Source organism: Saccostrea echinata, unplaced genomic scaffold (assembly GCF_033153115.1).
Source record: "Saccostrea echinata isolate AGI-Se365-2 ecotype Australia unplaced genomic scaffold, CSIRO_AGI_Sech_v1 ptg000054l, whole genome shotgun sequence".
Taxonomy (NCBI): domain Eukaryota; kingdom Metazoa; phylum Mollusca; class Bivalvia; order Ostreida; family Ostreidae; genus Saccostrea; species Saccostrea echinata.
The window spans coordinates 24,832,063-24,857,500 of record NW_026889803.1 but is presented as its reverse complement, the minus strand read 5'-3'; the positions used below and the strand labels follow the sequence as shown (position 1 = coordinate 24,857,500).

Genomic DNA, 25,438 nt, shown 5'->3' with positions numbered 1-25,438 from the left:
TCCAAATTATCTATTTCATTCTGCATTTCCTACTTCATGGCTTTTAAATTCAGAGTTTGTGCTTGTCCGTGAGTATCAATTGCGCGCATGTGGCTTCTTTTTTCTGTCTTGTGGTAGGCATCAAGTTCTACTGCTAGGCGTATAGCTTCAATTAGGTTCTGTGGTCGACTCTGTTTTATGCGTAGTCTCATATCAGAATCTATCAATCCATCAATAAAAGTCTCCTTACCAAGGGTTTCTCTTATTTCTGCTGGTGCAGATGGATATGCCAAATAAGTTAATCTACGCACAGCTTGGCCTAGCTCAGATAATGTTTCTGATGCCCGTTGACTCCTTTCTCTTAGTTGCGCACGGTACAACTCAGTTTGATAAGGTGGAGCGAATCTCTCTTCAAGCGCTTTCACGAAGAGGTCATTTTGTTGTCCTGTTTCTGACAAAACATTTCCTAATATCCCTTGTGCAGCTCCTCGCAGTAACACTGCTAAATACAACCCCTTTTTCTTAGAATTCTAATTGTTAATAGCCGCGCACGCATGAAAATGGGATTTAAAATCTAGCCAAGAATGAGTCCCATCAAAGATTACAGGCTCAACACATAAGAGACATCGACGGTAAAGAGAAGGAAGACCAAAAAGATAAAACTACAACCAATTGTAACATCTATCCCCGTGTTTACCTTATTCCAGTCGAAATTTCCAAGTCGTCTCTGCGCACGGGCAGGTGTTGGATGCAGCGCATTCGCTGCTATTTGATGCAGCGCATCCGCGGGTGTTCGATGCAGCGCATCCGCGGATGTATGATTCATCGGTGTCGGTGCATAATGCTCTAAAGCAGTTTCTGAAAACCGCGCATTTAATGAAGGCCTTGGAGTCTCATACTTGTTTTGCGCCTGACCCTCATGACATAATTTCTAATTTGCGCAGGAGGCCTAATTTGATATTGCGATTGCGATGGTTTTTGAGATTGCACACTCAGTGGAAATTGAAAAGATGAATGCACAAGAGTCTCACTCAAATGCAAGACTTACTGAACACCTTGCTTTGTGTTGCATGAAACCTTGTATCAAGCAATACCAGAATTATTTCTGCATACAGTTATTTGCCAATGGCGGATTTAAATTGGGCTTCCTCTAGCTTTTACCATCAGATTATAATTGCGAGGATTATATAATACATCTGAAGAACCGTTACCTATTTTGTATAGAACAAATTGTAATTGTTATTGTGATAAAGTATGTCTAATTGTGTTTTCCGGAAATTATATTTTAAACATTTTGAATTAATCTTCTTTTACTAAATCTCGAGTGAGATAAAATTTCATCACAGACATTTGTTGAATAACTATTGTGATTTCAGATGCAAAAAACAAATGGTCTTTTACTAAAGAATGGACAGTTACAGGTGGGTATTGGGGGATAGTCGTATTTATACAAGTATGCGATGCTTCAGAATCAGTTTATATTTTGCGTTGTAAAGGCATACATGTTTTCCTCCGATGAAGAGAGTTTATGACAGAATCAAAATCCAATGAACCAAAAGATGCTCAAAATCAGTGATATTTGGATCTGGAAACAGAGAATAGTAAGAGTAAAAAAAAACAAGAGGCCCATGGGCCACATCGCTCACCTGAGCACATTGGCTAAGGAAAAAAAAGCAGAAATCAGTTCAGTATTTAAAAGTTTACGGGGGGGGGGTGAATTTTAAACTACCTGATGATGCTTTCATATCAATATAACAAATGGCACTGCTGTTCTTGAGCAGAAGATTTTTTCCTATATATTCATTTGTACAAATTTGATCCCAGATTGTGGCCCCACCCTACCCCCGGGGTCCCTCATTTAAACAAATTTCATTCTACACTACCCAAGGATGCCTCCATATCATTTTACTAATCATGGCTTTTCTGTTCTTGAGAAAAAGATTTTTTTACTATATATTCCTTTGTAAACTTTGATCACCCATTGTGACCCCACCCTACCCCCGGGGGTCATGATTTGAACAAACTTGAATCTACACTACCTGAGGATACTTCCATATAAATATGACCAATCATGGTTTTGCTGTGCTTAAGAAGAAGATTTTTAAAGATATTTTCCTATACACATTTCTATGTAAAACTTTGATCCCCCATTGTGGCCCCATCCTACCCCCAGGGGTCATGATTTGAACAAACTTGTATCTACACTACCTGAGGATGCTTCCATATAAATATGACCAATCATGGCTTTGCTGTTCTTAAGAAGAAGATTTTTTAAAGATATTTTCCTATATATTTCTATGTAAAACTTTGATCCCCTATTGTGGCCCCATCCTACCCCCGGGGGTCATGAATTGAACAAACTTGAATCTACACTACCTGAGGATGCTTCCACATAAATATGACCAATCATGGCTTTGCTGTTCTTAAGAGGAAGATTTTTAAAGATATTTTCCTATATATTTCTATGTAAAACTTTGATCCCCCATTGTGGCCCCACCCTACCCTCAGGGGTCATGATTTGAACAAACTTGTATCTACACTACCTGAGGATGCTTCCATATAAATATGACCAATCATGGCTTTGCTGTTCTTAAGAAGAAGATTTTTAAGATATTTTCCTATATATTTCTATGTAAAACTTTGATCCCCCATTGTGGCCCCACCCTACCCTCAGGGGTCATGATTTGAACAAACTTGAATTTACACTACCTGATGATGATTCCATGTAAATATGACCAATCATGGCTTTGCTGTTCTTAAGAAGAAAATTTTTAAAGATATTTTCCTATATATTTCTATGTAAAACTTTGATCCCCCATTGTGGCCCCACCCTACCCCCGGGGATCATGAATTGAACAAACTTGAATCTACACTACCTGAGGATGCTTCCATATAATATGACCAATCATGGCTTTGCTGTTCTTAAGAAGATTTTTAAAGATATTTTCCTATATATTTCTATGTAAAACTTTGACCCCCCATTGTGGTCCCATCCTACCCCCGGGGTCATGATTTGAACAAACTTGAATCTACACTACCTGAGGATGTTTCCACATAAGTTTCATCTTTCCTGGCCCAGTGGTTCTTGGGAAGAAGATTTTTAAATGATGCCATTATTTTTTCACTAATTCCTAATTATCTCCCCTTAAAAGAGGGTGTGGCCCTTCATTTGAACAAACTTGAATTCCCTTCATCCAAGGATACTTTGTGGCAAGTTTGGTTGAATTTGGCCTAGTGGTTCTTGAGAAGATGTCGAAAATGTGAAAAGTTTACGGACAGACGGACGACGGACAAAATGTGATCAGAAAAGCTCACTTGAGCCTTCGGCTCAGGTGAGCTAAAAATGTAAGTCAAACTTTGACCCAGAAGTGAAATTCTCCGATACAGATAATCAAATTCGAATCAAATCTGGAAATATTTTATTTGAATTCTACTTTTGAGTATATATTGATATATATATTGAAGCAGTGTAATGGTGAGATGCAAATTGTGTTCTGAGTGTTGGAGCCAAACTTTGACTTGAAAGTGTATTTCAAATCAAATTTGGAAGTGTTTCAATTTTAATTATTTTCTACGGAAATATTAACTGCAGCAGTGTAGTATTCATGGTTCAAACGGTTTTCTGGGTGGTGGATTTAAATCAAGTCGCAACCGGGACTCGAACCCAGGGCCTCTGGCGTACCGTGCCACTTAGGGCCTTTTTTGGCCCTGAAAATTTCTGAAAAATCGAAACTGCTCAGTTTTGATTGAAAATGCAGTATTTATAACTTTATCCCTTGGTGACCGTGTATCTATTGAACATGACGTAATTTTCTCTTTAGTCAATGCATTATGACGTCATAAAATTCGTCATTTTCCCCATATCCTGTCAATTCCCTTAAAAATGGCCAAAAGTTGAGGTATTTTTTCAATATTTCATATAGAGCACAACCTCTGATCCAAAATATGCAATTACATAATGAAAGATCGGTTTCTAAAAATCACAAAACATGTTTAAATTTTTGGATCGTGGGCTGTGCTCATATTCTAATTCTTTGCAGAAAGTAGTCAAATACGCATGTTTTCTGCAAATTTCAAGAACATTGCATTTTCTCAAAGCCTGTTTTCCAATACCTGGATTCTCAAAAAGAAATTTTGTTATAGGAAATGAAAGCACTAAGTCTCTACTTTATTTTGATATATGAAATGGGACAGAGGGTGATAGTCAATTAATTGATATAAGGACAGGGCCATTTTATGCATAAAGTGAACGTATCTCTTTACGATAAAATTTCATAGAACTTACAAAATGAGATAAAAATTGGATTTTTTACGGAAAAATTGTTCATAACACAAGTGTGAATTGACGTCATTATTGGATGACAAATGCTCATATCAGAAGAGTTTTTCTCAGTTACACTCAGGTAGAAAATGCGTCATGTTGCGCCCCTGGACATACCATTGCTTAAAATGATTTAAAATAATTCATTTTAAAAAGCGTATGATATATAGTTTATATAATAGATAGAAAAGGTTATGCTTTTCTAATGTTTGAAAATTCATTGATATACCTCTAGCGGTTTTAATTCTATGACGGTAGTCCACGAACTTTTTGATAACCCCTCGTACATGCATTCTCGCAAGGTCAGGGACACTGCACTCGTGGACCCTGGGACTCCTGGCTAACCTTTTTCCCGAACCAGCTGCTCTCTCTGAGAAGCACCAATAGAATTGGTAATTTAAAAGTGGAGAGAAAAGAAGCAGTTGACACCACAATACTCGTGTTACAAGTTGCTTGTCACCGAACGATTTTAATTAATGTGATTTGTCGAGAGATATTTAAGATGAACATTCAGGGTTGATAATTTACCCGAAAGAGGTCTCTGCAGTCATCCCGTAAAAATGAAGTTTGTCAGGGGTCCCAGGGCCACGAGTGGACTGAAGATCCCTGCCGTTGTGAGGATGATATACATGTCTATCAACAACTGACGACTATCGCGTAAGTTTGCTGTAATTAAGATTAACAAATGAGAAGGGGATGTTACAGTGATGGGGGGTGGGTGGGTTCAGTCCGTACGTCCACTACGCTTTGGGGAACCCATCTCTTATCTGCAGCTCCTCCTACACCACTGAATTAAATTTATTAAGACCATCCTTTTCACTGAATATTTATTACATAGTGCCACTGTGACTCTCTATAAAACTTTTTGAATGGATACATATTTCGGGTTTCCAATAGCAAAATATGGTCACTGCCATTCTTTTTATACTATACGAGGTACCCATCTCTTATCCACAATTCTTTATACTACGAAATAAAATTTAAAGATATTTTCACAGAATCTTTATTACACAGTGCCGTTGTGACTTTCTTTTTAACTTTTTGATTGGACACATTTTCGAGTTTCCAGTAGAAAAAAATATGGTCACTGCAATTCTTTTTATATTATCGGGTGTAGCAATCTCTCTTAACAACAATTAACTCCTATACTACAGAATTAAATTTAATAATACTTTCACAGGATCTTTATCATTACACACTGGCATTCATCCACACAACGTCAGGGGTCCTGAGTAAACACGTTGCCGTTGGGCCCCTGACAAATTTCAATCGATATTTTGCGGTCTGGCTGCAGCGACGTCTTTCGGGAAAATTACAAATTTTGATTGTTTTTCTCACCTCTCAACCAATCACTTTCTCACCTCTCAACCAATCACATTAAGCCTTTTAGTGATAAAAATGCTTAACACGTGCATTTTATGTTAACTGATTCCTTTCTGTTTTCATTATCTGTCTACTTCAATTTCATTGGTGCTTCTCAATGAGAGAAGCAAGCCCAAATAAAACGAATGAAATTTGTCAGGTGTCCAACCGCTTGTTGACTCAGGACCCCTGACATTGTGAGGATGAGTGCCATTATGCACCTCCTATTTGACTTATTGATTGAATACATATTTGGGCTTTCCTTGAGCAAAAAATGGACTTTTTCATTATACTCATAAGGGAGCGGGGAATATAAGTTTGTGAGCTCAGTGCTCTCAGTACCTCTAATTACTACTGAAATTAGTAATCAAAGGTACAGACCATACCACTTTAAATAGAAAATATTTAAATATAATGCATACTTAGAAATAGCCAATAAATGCATTGAATTATTTAAAATACGAAAGTTAAGTACTTACAAATAATATTCACCAGCGGCGGTCACGGTATGATTGTTTATCAGACTTCTGTTGAAATTCGTTGACAGGGACATACAATTTTCGGTATTCCATGTGTTATTGCAATTTTCCCATGGCAACTCAGACCGAAAGGAGGCAAACATATAAAACATGCCCCATGCTATTATAGTGTTATAATAAAACGCTACAAATGTGGCTACCAGGCAAATTCCATACCCCACACCTACAATGTCAGAAAAACACAACTTAAAAAAATGTATACAGTTTAAAGATTCCATTTTTAGCCCTACTGGTCAGAGACAAGAGGAGTTTATGCGGTAGTATGGTGTCCGTCCGTCTGTCTGTTCGTCTGTATGTAAACAATTTTTCAAAATGCTACTCCTCCTACAGCTTTTGTCTGATTTCAATATTATTTGACACACAGGCAAAAGACAATAAGATACATAATTCTATTTATCAGTTTTTGATTTACATGAACGGTGTTACCATGATTATTAAAAATAGAAAATTCTGAGAAATACATTCAAAACGCTACTCCTCCTACAGTTTTGGTCTGATTTTAATATAACTAAGCACGTTAGTAGACTACACTTAGACACATAATTCTGTATATCGGTTTTTGATTACCATGAATGGTGTTGCCATGGTTACTAAAAATAGAATTTTTTTGAAATACATTCAAAAACGCTACTCCTCCTAAAATCTTGATCTGATTTCAATATAACCTCGCACACAAAAAAACTACACAAGGTACATAATTCTATTTATTATATGATTGAATAATTCCCGTCTCTATGATTGGCTGAGATCCAACAATGTTAGAAATATACCACGTTATATTGACCTGCACATGACCTTCCAGGTCAATATAAGGAATAATTTATTGTACATTGGACCAAAAATAGATAGGGAAATTCCAAATTGATGCAGAGAGTTTAGGAAAGTTTTTCACTTGCACCTGACTTCCACTCATATGAACATAACATTAAGGCACATAGATTTTTGGGTGAGGGGTGGGGTTGGGGGTTGCAGGAGGCCTGCCCTTCTCCCTACCTTTTGAGAATGTACAGTTTTGATTTAAATTTTAAGGATAAAAAATTCAATGAAAGCCCCCCTCCCCTCGTTTATGGACCTTTACATCCCAGTAAATAAAATTTTGAGTTGGGATAATTTTTTTCCTTTTATAGATGGGGGGGGGGGGGGGGGCTAGTCAAAGATGGCATGGATTGCTTAATGAGTGTGTGTCATTTAATCATTGAATCATTTAATAAAACAATTATTGTTGTTTTTTCGGTCAAAACGATGATTTAGCCACCTTCGAAGTACAATATCCACCTCGCCCTTTGGTCTAGGTGAATATTGTACATCGAAGGTGTCTAAATCATCGTATTGAACTCAGAAACCAGCAATAATTGTATATTATTGGTTTTTGATTTCGATGAACGGTGTTGCCATGGTTACTAAAAAACGTTACTCCTCCTACAATCTTGGTCAGATTTCAATATAACCTCGCACACAAGTAGACTACACTAAATGTACATAATTCTATTTATTGGTTTTTGATTTCGATGAACGGTGTTGCCATGGTTACTAAAAATAAAAATTTCTGTGAAATACATTCAAAACGCTTCTACTCCTACAGTTTTGGTTTGATTTAAATATAAATTCGTATACAAGTAGACTACACTAAAATACATAACTCTCTTTATCGGTTTTTTATTTCAATGAACGGTTTTGCCATGATTACTAAATATAGATATTTCTGTGAAATACTTTAAAATGCTACTCCTCCTACAGTTTTGGTCTGATTTTAGTGTTACTTGGCACACAAGTAGACAACAATAAGATACATAATTCTTTTTATCGGTTTTTGATTTCGATGAACAGCGTTGCCATGGTAACTGAAAATTGAATTTTTGTGAAATACTTTCAAAACGCTATTCCACCTTCAGTTTTGGTCTGATTTCAGTATTTCTTGGCACACAAGTAGACTAATTTAAAGTTCATTATTCTATTTATTGGGTTTTGATTTCGATGAACGGTGTTGCCATTGTTAAAAAAATAAAAATTTCTGTAAAATACATTCAAAACGCTACTCCTACAGTTTTGGTCTGATTTCAGTATAACTTGGCACGCAAGTAGACTACACTAAGGAACAAAATTCTTTATATTTGTATTTGATTTCAATGAACGGTGTTGCCATGGTTACAAAATAGAAATTTCTGTGAAATAAATTCAAAGCGCTACACCTCCTACAGTTTTAGACTGATTTCAGTATGAATTGGCACACAAGTAGATTACACTGAAATACATTATTCTTTATATCGGCTTTTGGCAATGGTTTTGTTGAAGTCTTGAAATGGTCGCTAAAAATAGAAAGAAGAAGGTAAGGTTTTTGGCTTTATTGTGCCCTAAAAATTTAATGTTCTTGAAAAGTTATGAAATTGGCTTAAATATGAGTTGAGTAGATGAACTTGAAAAATCATGAAAGAATATAGCATTAAGGAAGACCATTGTGGAAATATGACGTCATTTATATGTTACATTTAAAAAAGTTTTAAACATAAAAGCCTCAAAATGACTCATTTCAGGCGTTATTTCCCTAAAGAAAATAGTGTCCACATACACAGTGTCCTTTAAAAAAATAGTGTCCACAGTCGTCGTCCACTTCATTTTTTTGATATTTTGTGTAAAGTCCTTTAAAGTCACATTTATCAAAATCTTTGTGGGCGATGCATGTGCTCTATATCATTTTATAGAAAATTCTACTGAAAATTGATGTCTTCTGCTACTTTTTAAGAAAATATGGGAAAATGCACAAGTTCATGACGTCATAATTAGCATTTAGGAGGTCATTTGAGAAAAACAATTTGCATCTTCTTACTGCATGGAGTTTCAATGATTCAAAAGGCACGAGTTTTATTTTCTTACATCTCTTTCATATTTTAGAAAAATACAGGGCAAATTTGTATTAAAACCGTACCTTGTTCTTTCTGCGAAACACTTTAAAAATTACTCCTCCTACAGTTTGGTCTGATTTTAATATAACTTGGCATGCAGGTAGACTACACTAAGATACATATGTGTCTTTATCAGTCTTTTATTTTGATGATTGATGTTGCCATGGTTACTTAAAATAGACATTTCTGTAAAATTGTTTCAAAAGACTACCTAACCTATAGTTTTAGTCTGATTGCAATAAATCTTGCCACAAAAAAGAGTAAATCAAGGATCATTATTCTATTTATTGCTGTTGCAAAGTTTCAAGTCCAAGTGCTACTTATATAATTCATTATTATTATTATTATTTAATTATGAATTATTCTTTATGTATTGCTGACTTTTTGAGTGCTGATCGCCGACTCTTGGGTATACTTAACGGGTTTTTTTCCCTAACAGATGTGTAAAGATGTTTATTAAAGAAATTAACCAGTCTTATATTTAAAAAAAGGCAACAAAAGATAAACAAAGCAACGTCATTACATTTAAAAGTTTACGATTCGTTTAATCATGTTCTATGCTGTGGACAGCGTAGTTTTGTCGATACATTAAGTGGTCGAGCTATGGCGCGGTATATCAGAGAGCTATATGTAGGAACGCTTAGCGGACTATTGAGGTGTCTATAACACTTTACATCCTAATGACATTTAAATAAATTATTTTTTCTCATAGCTTCTCCGTTTTAAATGTGTGTCACGATTTCAGTGGGATTTCTGTTCCTCGTATTCTAGTTGGCAAAATTCGTAAGCCGAGAAAATTGTACAGCACATGATCTCGTGCCAGAATGCCGGTTATTTAAGCAATCTTTTGATGGTGTAATTGTATATATGACAATACCATTAGGTACTAACGTCTGTTTTTATCACGTCTAGCATGAACAGCAGCATTGTTCCATTCTTATGTACTTCAGTGACTTTGAGCTCGTATTAGTTTACACAAACAAGAAATAAAAATGACATTAAGTAAAATAGCTTCGGTTTTCTACATTATTACTCCAAGTAATTAAACAACTCGATAGCAAGTATAAATTTTGAAATGTACATTAACATACAAAAAATAAGATTGTTTTTCGAGATCGATGTATATTTATTATCCCCTCGTAACGACGTTGGAGCGTGCATACGCGTGAGTGTGTGTTAATGAGTGCGTGCGTTACGGAAGTTACGCAAGTAATAATTTATATCGGCTTCGATAGGTTCTTTTTCAAGGGGATGCTCCGCTTTGCGGTGCCCTTGATTTATATTCGTTCAGTCAATGGGCCAGCTTGATATATGTGAAGGTCAATGCACGTTCCTTAATTTACTTAAATCAATCAATTAACAGTACAATTGATTATAAATTTACCAATGCAATTCTACATACACGTATGATAGAAGTGGAGAATATTTAAATTTCAAAATGTCTTCCAGGCTATGAGTTTCGAGAAATAATGACCCTCTGCTCTAAATTCACAATTTGTTTTTTTAAAAAAACTTTCAAATATTGACTTTCGTCAAGAACTAAAACATTAGATTCAAATAAAAAAAAATATGAGTTATGTAGCGGCGTTTATTTTTAGAAATGATTTTCATGCCAGACCATGAAATGAATACTTTTTTTTCACAGAATAGGAATAGTAATAATTTAATACCAAATTAAAAATATGAGGTGTATATAAAAATAATATTTAGTGTCATACCTATTAAATTTATATTAGAAAACATAATAAAGTGCTGCTTCCTAGCATATCACAATGTTATATGTGCTTTTGTTAAAAGAATACATCCATAAACAAGAATTATCTTTCCTAAAAATGTTTTTTCAATGGGAAAAAATGTACATGTATTACTGATAAAAAATTCAACATGTGGTATATGATACATTAAAGCATTTTTAAAATAATTCATAAAAAGATAGAGCTTAATTAAATTTGTTAAGTTTTTAAAACAGGATGTAAACGTTTTATGTCAAATATAACTGGTTCTAATTGTAACGAAGACCTTTACAGATGTTCCCCAAATGCTCCTCTACTCCCTCTATAGGTGCCCCACTTTCTGTAAGTTTCATTACATAGGGCAGATTTTTTGTAGTTTTTGAAGTTACTTTTGAAGTTATTGAAATACTTGCTTTAGCTAATCAGAGCAAAGTGCACGTGCATGCACGCGAGTTCATGCTAATTTGACCTTGTCATCTTGTCAACACTACCAATATATCTTTTATGTTATGAGTTTCAAAGCATTTTTTCAAAAAATATAAAAGTTGCGGCTATATCAAGTATATCAGTCATTTCACTCATCGCACGCGCACGCACTTGCAGTCATGTGCGCGCAAAATGACCTTTGTTACCGTATCTACACAACATACCTGTTTTAACCCTAAAAAGGTTTCATCTCAATCGGACGAGTAGTTTTCGAGAACACTCGCGGAAAAAAAGTACCGGAGAAGAAATTTAAATGAAATTTTAAAAAAAAGTGTTCCCAAACATAATAAAACAATTTGAAAAAATAGAAAAAAGAAAATACAAGTTAATGTTTCCAGCATATATTTGGTTTGATAAAATTGAGTACTGTAAGGTCTCCATTATTAAACTCCAGTAAGATAATAAGATAATATGGATTTTTTACTTGAAAAGTTATATCTCCTTTCAGAGAGTCAATCCCCCTTAAGTGATCCAAAAAAAATTTTTAACCTCTCACAGAAAGAACAATAAATTCCCTCTTTTTGCAAGAAGACTGAACATTATCTACCTTCCCGGGCTTAGTGCAATCACTGATTGGGACATCGGTCAGTTTGGGTCAATAAAAGGTGTGTAAATAGAGTAATATCTAAATTTCTAGCTGCAGATCTGTAGCTCGCTGGTCTGAAAAAATTAGGATGTACGACCGGAGAGCTACAGTGCCACCCATTGAAAAAAAGTGTGTATTTTTGCGCACAAAAAGAGCGCTTTTTCTCGATTTATTTCTCAGTATATTTAAAAATATTGCTAACCGTGTGTTCCTAACATATCCTCTTACTACTTTCACAACAAAACTGTTTGTGCAAGTTATGTACGAAGCATGTTGGATCGTATTGTCTTGCCACCCAAGATGGCAGTATAGATAGGCGAATTTTTCGATGATCTCAATTTCAGGCCCAGGAGGGCTTTTTACAACGGATTTGGGAAATGTTTTATTGTGGAAGTAGCAAAAAGATATGTTAGGAACACACGGTTTGTAATATTTTGAGATAGCAGCTTAAAACTACGGAGAAATAAATCGAGAAACAGTGCACTTTTTTATCCGCAATAAATATACACTTTTTTCAATGGGTGGCACTGTAGCTCTCTGGTCGTCTATCCCAATTTTTTCAGACCAGCGAGCTACAGATCTGCAGCTACTAAATTTCCTACAATCTTACTTTCTATGAACAAAGTCAATAAAAGGTGTGTCAATAGAGCAGTATCTAAATTTCATACGATCTCACTTTCTATGAACAAAGAAATCATGCGTTGGAAAAATGTGTATCTAGATCCTTACCAGTATATATTTTGCAAGGACAAAGAGATCCTTGCCAGTAAAATTTTAACGATGTGAAATGAAGATTTTTCCAAGTAAAAATTGGACGTATAGATCTTTACCAGTGTAAATTTGACAGATTTTTAACAGTAAATGTTGGATGAATAGATTCTTATCAGTAAACATTTGACAGAATTTTTTACCAGTAAATATTGGACAAATCCTCTTCCACACACTGATAGCACCGCACCTTTGAAACTGTCCCAGAGCTAACTCCATGTAAAATAGAGGCAGTCCCAAGAAAATCAACATCAACAAATATGGCACTAAAAAGGCTCCTGAAATAAAAAAAAATCCTATATAAATAATAACATACTTCTGAATCTATTTTGTTGTGCTTGTTGAGTGAACGATTGATCTTATACATGTTTAATTTAACTTCTTTCTTTTCCTCCTGACTTTCTTGTGGCTTTATTTCCAAAAAAATCATTGATTACATATAAGTCTTAATTTTACATAGTCAACTGATAATTATATTTCCTTCTCAAATTTAACTCAGAGGCTCTTATATTCAACGCTGGCAACCACTGATTAATTGAATTAGGGGAGGGGGGGGGGCTTAATGTAAATTATTTAGTAATTTAACTTTTTTCTGATTGTGTATTTATTTTTGCAAAAGCTTTTCCCATATTTCAGCAAATGTGTTTAACATTCTTGAATTACACTCAGACACAGCCGATTAATCTGTTTGTTTTTATTGACACTCTGTATTTTATCTATAGTCCTCTAAATTGTCATTTCATTCGTACTTTCACTCCATTACTGTTTGATTATTGAATTTTAAGTTATTTTTAATTATTTTTTTTAAAAAAAAAACTACTTCCAGTGGACAATTTAAAAAAAAATTATATAATAAGCATATTGATAAGAGTCTCTATTACCCCTACTAAAATCAAAGAAAAAAGTAATATTGAAAACATAAAAGTTGAAAAAATTGACTTTTTTAATTTGCTTCCAGTAGCAACCGAAAGTATTACAACAAACGAAAGGGCAAACTCGCAAATCTAGAAGACATGTTTCATATCTTTGGCCATTCTTTGGATCCTGCGCGGACAAAAATTCATTTTAAAATCAGAACAAAATAAATTTCATTTTAAAATCAGAAAAAAATGTCCATAACTTGGAACCAGAAGCGAATTTCTACAAAATTCTTTCAAATGTGACAAAGACATCTTATAGTGCCTGATCCCTGAAAGTTTGATGGAAAAAAATGTATAGTTCTCCAGATATCGCCAAGCACAAAATTTGTTTTAAAAAATAGATGCTTATTGCCTAGGCAATAACAGGTCTTCCGTTTTCTTGACTCCTTTGAAAAAAAAATCTTATCAATTAGAGAAGTCTAAATGATTATAAAAGTCATCGCAAAAGTTCCAAAGACATATAAATATAGGTAAAAAAAAATGAAATGACTATTTCCAAATTACTTTCCTGTTTTCTTTATTTACTTCCAGACATGACCGGAGGTAATCCAAACGAATAAAAAAATTCATCCTACACCTTAATTATTCACAACTAATCACCCTAGAAGTTTGTATGAAAAAATACGCATGTTTGAGACAACTTCTGTTTTTTTTTTCGGCCGGCACTTCCGGTGGAAATAGTTTGCATGGACATGTCCTATCTTACATCGTATTGGTCTTAATTGTCTGTAAAAACAAAGAAACTTGAAAAATCACTTTTTGAATCGTTTCCTGACACGACCGGAAGTGACGGCAATGTTTGATTTTCAAATGGTGCAGATCAACTGATGACTGACTATCATTCCTGAAAGTTTTAGACTTCAATCTTGTAATGTTGCTGAGCTGTTGCATGGACAAAATTTCATTTTGAGGACAGGAAAACGTGCGACCGGAAATAAAGTTTACAAAGATATTTGACGTTACTCTAGACATCTGCAGTCTCAATAACATATATAAAAATCATCTCAATTACTTTATTTACAAGCGATATTTATGAGAAAGTTAAACATACAAATTACGTAGTTTCTCTCTTTTAATCGGAAGTAGTCATTTTGATTTCCGGTGGGTCTAACATATTTCGAAACTACAATACAGATGGAGTAAAGTAATGCAAATTTTGGTTCAAAAGAAAAAAAAATGAAATATTCGATTTCTTTGATCACCTCCGGTGACGACCGGAAGTGACGGCTGACGGATTTAAACATTTTCAGCAAACCTACTTGTCATGATCTATCATTCCTGGAAGTTTAGTGTCTTAAGCTTTTATCATTTCTGAGATATCGTCCGGACATGATCTCATTTGAAAAAACGGAAATCGGATATATCTGACGCCCGTAAGTGAATTTTGCAAAATCCTTCAAAATTTTTCGAGTTTTATTTCATTTGCCACAATCCATGAAAGTTTCAAGAAAATCCATTGAGCCATCACTGAGAAATCGTTTGGACAAAAATGGGGGGGGGGATAATAATAACTAGAAACTTTTTGCCATGGCAACAAGAAGGTCATCCGCCCCCTTTCCGTCATCAGAAAAGTTGATTCCTCACTCATAACACTATCTATATGACGTTGTGCATTCCTTTTATTTCCTTCATACATGAAATACTATAAAACGTAAATTATATAATATATCGCGTAACTCGAACGGAAAGTAATACCAGATAAAAAGATACAATGTAATATTTCAGCTGAAAAAAGTACCCCCAAAAAATCCAGACATTCTGGGGATTGAGTACAGGTCGCCCGCGTGAAAATTGAACAAACTAGCCATCAAACTAGCAAGACCATTTCTTATTTCCAAAATTCTTTCAAATGTAACAATTATAGCTTTTGAAAACGCATATTCCCTGAAAGTTTGACGAAAAACCACTGAATGTATTCGAGATATCGCGTGCACAATATTTGTCTAAAAAAAATGAATAATAATTATATTTATTATCAATTTTCAAACAATTTGTATATTATGCATTCTTAAAAGAGTCTCTATTAAGACTACTAATATCATCGAAATATATTGAAAAACAAAAAAAACAAAAAATTCAAAAAATCGACTTTTTTATTCGCTTCCGGTAGCGAACGGAAGTACTGACGACGCACAAAAGGCGATTCCACAAATCTACAAGTCATGTTCTATGCTCTTCAATAAGTCTCCAGTTTATATCTTTAGCCGTTCTTTAGATCTGCCGCGGACAACATTCCATTTAAAAACAGGAAATCGCCAATAATTTGAAACTAAAAAGGAATTTTCAAAATTTTCTTTGTGATGAACAAAGTTCATACAATGACTAATTTTTCCTGAAAGTTTCACTGAAAAATACTGAATAGTTTTCGAGAAAACGTCTGCACAAAATTTGGCAAAAAAAAAAAAAAATAACTAGATGCGTTTCTTGTTGCTAGGGCAACAAGTGGTCTTCCGACCAAACATCTCTCCAGAACGCTATGCTATCTCACTTCATTTAATACTTTATTGAAGGTATTTTTCGTTTGCGTTTATGTATCACAGTCTTTCAACATAGATCCTAATTATTAAAGGATTTCTGTAGAATCTCTGTTAACAAAGCTTTAAAAAATAAGCAAAAACTGTCATACATGTCTTCACGGAGAAAAATATTATTTACAACTGAAAAAAGAGAGAAACGATCTCCCGTCCCAGCAGGATTCGAACGCGCAACATACGAGAAAGTTTTGATCGGTCATATCTTTGCAATAAATGCATAAATCAAAATGGTTAAAACATACATAGAATTCTTAGAAGACTCTCTATTAACCCTATAAATTTCAAAGAAAAATATTGAAAAACAAAAAAGTTGCAAATTTAAGAGTTTTGAATTCACTTCCGTTCGCGATCGGAAATACAAACGACGAAAAATAAAGGTCGATCTCCATATCTCCATTTAATGTTCTATCACGTCTGTGAGTTTCAATTTCATATCTTTAGCCGTTCTCGAGAAAATTAATGGGAAAATTGTATTTTTTAAATGGAATTTTTCCATTTAAAAAATACAATTTCCCCAAAAAATAGCGAACGGAAGTTAATTTCAAAAAAGTGAGGGACACCCCTGGAGATATATTCATGATGCATCTTCCCTGCAAAAATCTTTTAAATTGAACCGCGCACAGCTGAGATATGGCCTGTACTATGAAAAAAAGAATAATAACTAGAAACTCATTGCGAGCAATGAGAGGTCTTCCGTCCGATTCTGAAAATAAAAACGAAAATTCAAGATGAAAAAGTGATAAAAGAAATTCAGACACTCTGGAAATTTAACACTGGTCGTCAGCGTGAAAATCCAACGTGCTAAACATTAACCATTCACTTTTTGCATCACTTCCTGTCACCACCGGAAGTAATGGCGACACACAATTTTCATACGATGCAAATAAACTGATGACGGACTATCATTCCTGAAAGTTTCACACTTCAGTCGTATATTGTTGCCGAGCAATTGTGAGAACAAAGTCTAATTTTGAGGACAGGAAAACACGCGACCGGAAGTGAATTTTATAAACAATCTCTAACGTGTCTCTAGACATGTGCAGTATCTACAACATGTATTAAAACATTTCAATTCTTTTTCTATAAGCGATATTTATGAGAAAGTTAAATATCAAAATAACGTATTTTTTCTCCTAAAACCGGAAGTTGACGTTTTTGTTTCCGGAGGAGTCTCACATATTTCAAAACAGCGAAAGAGATGCAATAAGGTGATGCAAGTTTTAATTTAAACAAAAAAAGTTGATTTTTTTTATTTCTTTGATCACTTCCTGTGACGACCGGAAGTGACGACTGACAGTTTAACCCAAAGGATTTTGTTTACTCTTCAAGGTCTATTGCTCATATAAGTTTGTTGTCTTAATCTCTTACCGTTTCTGAGATCTCGCTCAGATATTTTCTCATTTTGAGGAGAGAAAAACACGCGACCGGAAGTGAATTTTGCAAAGGTATTTGACGTTACTCTAGACATTTGCAATCTGAATAACATATCTAAAAATCATTTCAAATACTTTACCTATAAAAGATATTTATGGGAAAGTAAGATACATAAATTATGTAGTTTTTCTCTTATAACCGGAAGTTGTCGTTTTTGTTTCCGGTGGGACCAAAATATTTCGAAACTGCGAAAGAGTTGCAATGATGTGATGCAAGATTTGATTTAAAAAAGAAAACTTGAAATTTTCGATTTCTTTGAACACTTCCGGTGACGACCGGAAGTACTGACGACGAAAACCAAGGTAATTTCGAACATCTAGAAGTCATGGTCTATCATCTCTAACAAGTCTCCAGTTCATATCTTTAGCCGTTTCTTAGATCCTTCCTTCGAGGACAAAATTTCATTTTAAAATCAGGAAATTGTCCATAACTTGGCACTGGAACCGAATTTACCAAAAAACGGAATATTATATAAAATTCATATAAAGACCTTTTATCCCTGAAAATTTCAAAGAAATTCATTGAATAGTTTTCGAGAAATCGCGTGCACAAAATTTTGTCTTAAAAAAAAGAATAATAATAATAAGAAGAAGAAGAAGAAACAATAGAATCACTATAAAGTCTTCCGTGGAGACGGAAGACCTTAATAATAATAGAAAACAGACGGAAAACAATAAGGTCTTCCGAAGGAAGTCGGAAGACCTTAACTAGATGACATCTCGATGCGAGCAACGAGTGGGTCTTCCGTCCGATTTTCGATAAGATGAGGTAAGAATTTGACAGAGATTTTCGTTAAAAAATAGTAAGATAAATAAATGTTAAAACAAACAGTTTTCCTTCAGTAATGTGTAACAAAATATTGATCATTAAAAAGTTATAGATTAAAAACTTTCGGCCCGTCTTGGCCCCTTATATGAATGACCAGCCCTTTTTTCTTGATATCGTCTTAAAGCTCCCATGATTTTGAACACTTTTTGTTCAACAACTATTCAGAAATTCTTTTTCTTTTCCGAGATATATGCAAAAAAAATACTAAGGGCCGGCCCTTTAAGTCCTGAATGAGGACGTCTAGAAAAAATTGAAAGATTGCATATTATCAAGAATATTATTTTAAACGTCTTTTGTTAAATATTGGTTATCAAACTATTCTTCCTTTTCAAGATTTATTGCGCCAAAGATTATACAATCTGACCCCTAATGACCTCTTATTGCATTAGATATGATGTAAACACCATGTTATATAGTTAAAGAGTGTGAATATGAACTATTTCGCTCAGTAATATATAACAAAATATTGATCATTAAAGAGTTATTGATTAAAGACTTTCGGCCCCTCTCAGCCCCTATTTTGAGGGGCCAGCCCCTTTTTCTTCATACCACTTTAAAGCTCTTATGATTTTGAACACTTTTTGTTCTACAACTATTCAGAAATTCTTTTTCGTTTCCGAGATATATGCAAAAGATATATTTAGGGGCCAGCCCTTCAACTCCTTAATGGGGACGTTTAGCAGAAATCGAAAGGTTACATATTGATCAGATCATTATTTTGAACATCTTTTATTCAGTATTGCTTATCAAATCATTTCCCACTTTCGAGATATAGAGTGACAAAGATTTGGCCTTTTGGCCTCTTATAGCCCCTAATTATGTAACATGTGATGTGAATATCATAATATATAGTTGAAAATAGTTGAGATAAACATTTTTGCTTCAGTAATGAATTAAAAAATATTGATCGTTAAAGTGTTATTGATTAAAGACTTTTGGCCCCTCTCAGCCCCTATTTTGAGGGACCAGAATCTTTTTCTTAATACCACATTAAAGCTCTTATGATTTTAAAGACTTTTTGTTCAACAACTATTCAGAAATTCTTTTTCGTTTCCGAGATATTTGCAAAAGATATATTTAGGGGCCAGCCCTTCAACTCCTTAATGGGGACGTTTAGCAAAAAACAAAAGGTTACATATTGTTTAGAACATTATTCTGAACATATTTTATTCAATATTGCTTATCAAAATATTTCCCACGAACATATTTTATTTAATATTGCTAATCAAAATGTTTCCCACTTTGGAGATATACATGTAGAGTGCCAAAGAGTTGGCATTCTGGCCCCTTATTATATAACATATGACATAAATATTATAATATATAATTGTAAATTGTTAAGATAAACATTTTTGCTACAGGAATGTATACCAAAATATTGATCCTTAAAGAGTTATTGATTTAATACTTTCGCCCCCTCTCGGCCCCTAATATGATAAGTCAGCCCTTTTTTCTTGATATCATATTGTAATGTCTTACATTCTGTACATTGTTATTTAGAAATTTGCAGATTATGCATTTTTAGGTACAGTCGCAAATGTGTCAATATCTGTATGACTAAATACATTGTTCATTGTTCAAATTGTTTTTATAATCATATTCTCACGCTTGAATTTTGCTGACTGACCATAAAGTCCTGTCTGCTGTTTATGTTAAAGTCAAAATATGCTGCGTTTTGTTTATTTAACTTGGGAGGGCCTACAGTTTGATATTTATTTTAATTATGAAACTATGCTGTTTCCTGTGTAGATTTACTATTTAGTCTGTATTTTCACTCACAAAATTCATTCTTGTAAAAGACTCAGAAATATACATGTCCAGACGTTACTAATCTCGGAGAAACTGTGGCCGATCACAATGTAAGTTTTACAAGTTTTCAGTTTATTGTTTTTAAAGCTGCAACTTTAAGGCTAATGTAAAACGACATTAAATACCTGTGTAAAATGTCATGTGTACTTTTAGCGAGTAAATCTGTGTATCTAATTTGTCAGGAATGTAACTTGATCGAGTTCATTCAAACTTTGTGTCTTTGTAGTGATTTTGTTTGTAGCTTGTATTTGTATATTTGTATTTGTTTATTATAGCTTTTTACCATCCACATATCCACTTACAACTCACACAGCTACTGTATATCGTCACCTATTGTAATCAGTGACACCTGCGCATATTAGGATCCGCGCCCCTATGTGAACTGTTTGTGACAATAAAACCTGGTTAACTGACTGTAATCCGTGTTTACATGTTTCAATTAAAAATGACATGGAAGGCAGTACACATATTAAAGATCTTGTCATTCTGCACCAATATTGTTCAATATGTTTTAACAAAATAATATTACTTTAAAAGATATAAAAAATGTCTCAAAAATTCACTCATGATTCGTGTCCTAAATTTTGACCCCTACCGAGCTTCCATACTAAGCACTTCCGGAAAACATCCAAACCCAGGTGCAAAATGGCAACATGTCCTCTATCATCACTGAAAATTTCAGGGCTCTAGCTTAAGCCGTTTTTGAGTTCCATCGCAGACAAGGAGGTCCTCTGAATTTTGATAAAAGGGAGATAACTCCCGACCGGAAGTGATTTTCAAAAAATTGAAAAAAAAACGTATAAGCTTCAGATAAAGATACATCTTCCCTGAAAATTTCAAGTAAATCGATCGAGCCATCTCCGAGAAATCGTCTGCACAAAAATTGTAAAAAAAAAAAAAAAAAGAAAAAGAAAGAATAATAACTAGAGCAAAGCTCGTTGCTAAACAACGAGTAGGTCTTCCGTCCGATTTACGATGTTGACTGTGATAGATTCACTCAAAAAAAAAAAAAGAAGGAAGAACAAGTATATTTGAATAAAATAGGCGATTGAATTATTCAAAATATGTTAAGAAACACATGAAAGAGTGATATCTTTTAATTTTTACCCATTTCCGGTTCTTTTAAATTTACTTCCGGTATGACAAGAAGTGCTCAAAACGACATAATACTCCACAATGAGTGTGTACAAATCTTTCCTGAAAGTTTGGATGAAAAATACTCATTTTTTGGACAACTTCCGGTTTAGAAGTACAACTTCCGGTGGAAATGAAATGACTTAAAACACTGTATATGTCAATGTTATAAACATTTGAAAATGAAAAAAATTAAAAATTTTTAAACTACTCCCGGTGGACAACGGAAGTGACGCCGGAAAAAAACAAAACACCAGAGACAAATTTACAGATCATGATCTATTATCCCAGAAAGTTTCATGACTCTATCTTTAATCATTTTAGAGGAGAGACCCGGACAAAATTTCAATATAAAAAAAGAAAATCGGTAATAACTCGCGACCGGAAGTGACATCATCAAAATAAAAAAATGCCTTAAGTTCATGTAATTTGCCATCATTGCTGAAAGTTTCATGAAAATCCAACCATGCATTTACGAGAAATCGCGTGCAAAAAATCGGTAAGAATAATAATAATAAAACTAGATACTTATTGCCTAGGCAATAACAGGTCTTCCGTTTTCTTGACTTCTTTGAAAAACAACCTCACAATCATCTCAATAAGATTACTCTAAATAATAACAAAAGTTATCTCAAGGCTTCCAAAGATATGTAGATACAGATAAAAACAAACGGAATTACTTTTCTGTTTTCTTTATGTACTTCGTCATGAACGAAAGTGCTCCAAACGAATAAAATGTATAAAAATAATTTGCATGGTCATGGTCTATCTAACATCTGCATTAGCCAAACATTTCTGCAAAAAGAAAAAAACTTTAAAAATTCACTTTTTTGCATCGCTTCCTGTCACGACCGGAAGTGACGACAACGTACGATTTTTACATGATGTAGATAAACTGGTAACTAACTATAAGTTCTGAAAGTTTTTGACTTCAGTCATGTAGTGTTTTTGAGCATTTAGGTGAACAAAATCTCAACTTGAGGACAGAAAAACACGCGACCGGAAGTGCATTTTCCTAAGATGGTTGACTTCACACCGGACAATTGCAGTCTCAATAACATATGTAAAAATCATTTCAAAAACTTTATCAATAAGTGATATTTTTGGGAATGTTAAAAATACAATAACATAGTTTCTCTCTTATAACCGGAAAGTGTCGTTTTTTGTTTCCAGTGAGACCAACACATATAGAAACTGTGAAAGAGATTCAATTATATGATGCAAGTTTTATTTCAAAAGTGAAAAGTTTAAATTTTCGATTTCTTTGATCACTTCCTGTAACGACCGGAAGTGACGGCTGACGCTATTAACCCAAAGAGTTTTGCTTACTCATTAAGTTCTATTACTCTTGTAAGTTTGGTGTCTTAATCTCTTACCGTTTCTGAGATCTCACTTTGACAAGTTCTTATTTTGCGGACAGTAAAACATGCGACCGGAAGTGAATTTTACCAAGATATTTGACGTTACTCTAGACATTTGCAGTCTAAATAACATATCTAAAAATCATTTCAAATACTTCATCTATAAGCGATATTTATTGGAAAGTAAAATACTCAAATTATGTAGTTTTTCTCTTATAACCGGAAGTTGACGTTTCTGTTTCCGGTGGGACTAACATATTTCGAAACTGTAAAACAGATGCAATAATGCGATGCAAGATTTAACTAAAATGAGAAAGATGAAATTTTCGATTTCTTTGATCTCCTCCTGTGACGACCGGAAGTGACGGCTGACGGATTTAAACATATTCTGCAAACGTACTTGTCATGATCTATAATCCCTGAAAGTTTGAGGTCTTAATCTTTTGCCGTTTCTGAGATATCGTCCGGACATGATCTCTTTTGAAAAATCGGAAATTGGACATATCTGACGACCGGAAGTGAATTTTGCAAAATCCTTCAAAATGTTTTTAGTTTATTTATTTGTCATAATCCCTGAAAGTTTCAAGAAAATCCATCGAGCCATCTCTGAGAAATCGCTTGGACAAAAAACGGGGGGGGGGAAAATAATAATAAACAGTAGAATCACTATAAGGTCTTCCGTCTGAAACGGAAGACCTTAAAAAGTTGAAAAGAAACAACAGAATAATAAGAAGGTCTTCCGTTGAGACGAAAGACCTAAATAAAAGTGAAAAAGAAACAATAGAATAATAGAAGGGTCTTCCGCTGAAGATGGAAGACCCTAACTAGAAACTCGTTGCCATGGCAACAAGAAGGCCTTCCGTCCCTTCTTCGTCATTTGACGTCATCAGAGAATTTATCCTTACTAATAACACATTATGTGTTACCTATGTGCAATCCTTGTAACTCCTTCATACAGAATATTATAAAATTTAAGAAGTGTGAAAACTTGAAAATTCGATTGATTGATTGATTGATTGTATATTGTTTTACGTCCCATTCGAGAATTTTTCACTCATATAGAGACGTCACCATATACCGGTGAAGGGCTTCAAATTTTGACCTTTACTCGGCACTCAGGGCCATTGAGCAGTGAGGGATCTTTATCGTGCCAACGCCTGCCGTGACACGGGGCCTCGGTTTTTAAGGTCTCATCCGAAAGACCCGCAACTTTCACTTCAAAGTCCCGAGCGCATGGCGAAGGAACAGTTGCTACCTATTTTTTATCGACTTAGGTCTGTCGCGGCCGAGATTCGAACACACGACCTCCCGGTCACGAAGCGAGCTGAAAATTCGAATAGAAATAAATACTAGAAAACACTTTAAAGATGAAAACGGATATTTAAGCTAAAGAATGGTAAAAAAATTCGTACATTCTTGGGATTGAACCCGAGTCGCCCACGTGAGAGGCACAATGTTAATGCCTATGCTACTGGGGACGCACGCTTTGAAGAGAAAAAATGACTAAATTTCTATAATAAGGATTTATTAATTTTGAAACAAAGTATATATTTAACTTTCAGATAAGACTCCCTATTATTCGTACTTATATAATTAAAAAATATTGAAAAGCAAAAAAGTTGAAAAAAAATCGAATCTTAAAATTTGCTTTAGATGGTGACCGGAAGCATCGACGACGCACGAAAAATTAACGTGCACACTTACAAGTCATCCTATATGATCTCTGACATGTCTTACATTCATATCTTTAGCTGTTCTGGAGGAGTTGCAAAGATAAAAAATCATTTCAAAATCAGGAAATTGTCCATAACTTGGAACTGGGAATTTTTCAGATTTTCTTTAAGATGAAAAAGTTCATATCATTACCCATTAACTTCGAAAACATCACTTAAATCCACTGAATACTTTTCAAGAAATCGCAAAATTTTGAAAAACAAAAAAGTTGAAAAAATTGACTTTTGAAATTCGCTTCCGGCGGCGACCGGAAGTAATGACGACACCAAAAAAAGACGTTGCTCATCTACAACTCATGCTCTATCATCTTTTACATGTCTCCAGTTCATATCTTTAGCCTTTCTCGAGGAGTTGCGAAGATAAAAATCCTTTTTAAAATCAGGAAATTGGCCATAACATGGAACCGGAAGGGGATTTTCCAAATTTTCTTTGTGATGAACAAAGTTCATATTATTGCTTATTATCTCTGAAAGTTTCATTGAAATCCAAGAAATACTGTTTGAGAAATCGCCTGCACAAATTTTGGGAGGAGAAAAGATAATAACTGGAATATAGATAAATTAATTCTAAACCAAATTATATAATTAGTTTTCAAATGAAAGCCTCTATTATTCCTACTAATATCATTAAAAAACTGGGGAAAAAAAGTTGGAAAAATTGACTTTTGAAATTCGCTTCCAGTGGCGACCGGAAGTATCGATGACGCCAAAAAAAAAAAAAAAAACAAAAAAAAAAAACTCATGCTCTATTATCTTTGACATGTCTCCAGTTCATATCTTCAGCCATTCTGGAGGAGTTGCGAAGACAAAAATCCATTTTAAAATCAGGAAATTGGTCATAAAATGGAACTGGAAGGGAATTTTTCAAATTTTCTTTCAAAGTTTCACTGAATTCCAGGGAATACTGATTGAGAAATCGCCTGCCAATATTTTAAGGAAAAAAAAAAGAATAATATCTAGAAACTCATTGCGAGCAATGAGAGGTCTTCCGTCCGATTCGGAAGGAAAAAA

The 25,438-nt window shown here is 34.2% G+C and overlaps 1 protein-coding gene across 1 annotated transcript in view; it reads right to left on the bottom strand.

Annotated features, from left to right (window-relative positions):
• Positions 1 to 25,438, bottom strand: part of LOC133206148 (sodium-dependent serotonin transporter-like) — a 172,494-nt gene that overhangs the window by 56,350 nt on the left and 90,706 nt on the right. The window contains exons 2-3 of the mRNA XM_061342080.1: positions 12,818 to 12,952; positions 6,142 to 6,364 (exon numbers count right to left, since the gene is read on the bottom strand). Of these exons, the coding sequence (XP_061198064.1) occupies positions 6,142 to 6,364; positions 12,818 to 12,952 (358 nt within the window). The remainder of the gene's footprint in view (positions 1 to 6,141; positions 6,365 to 12,817; positions 12,953 to 25,438) is intronic.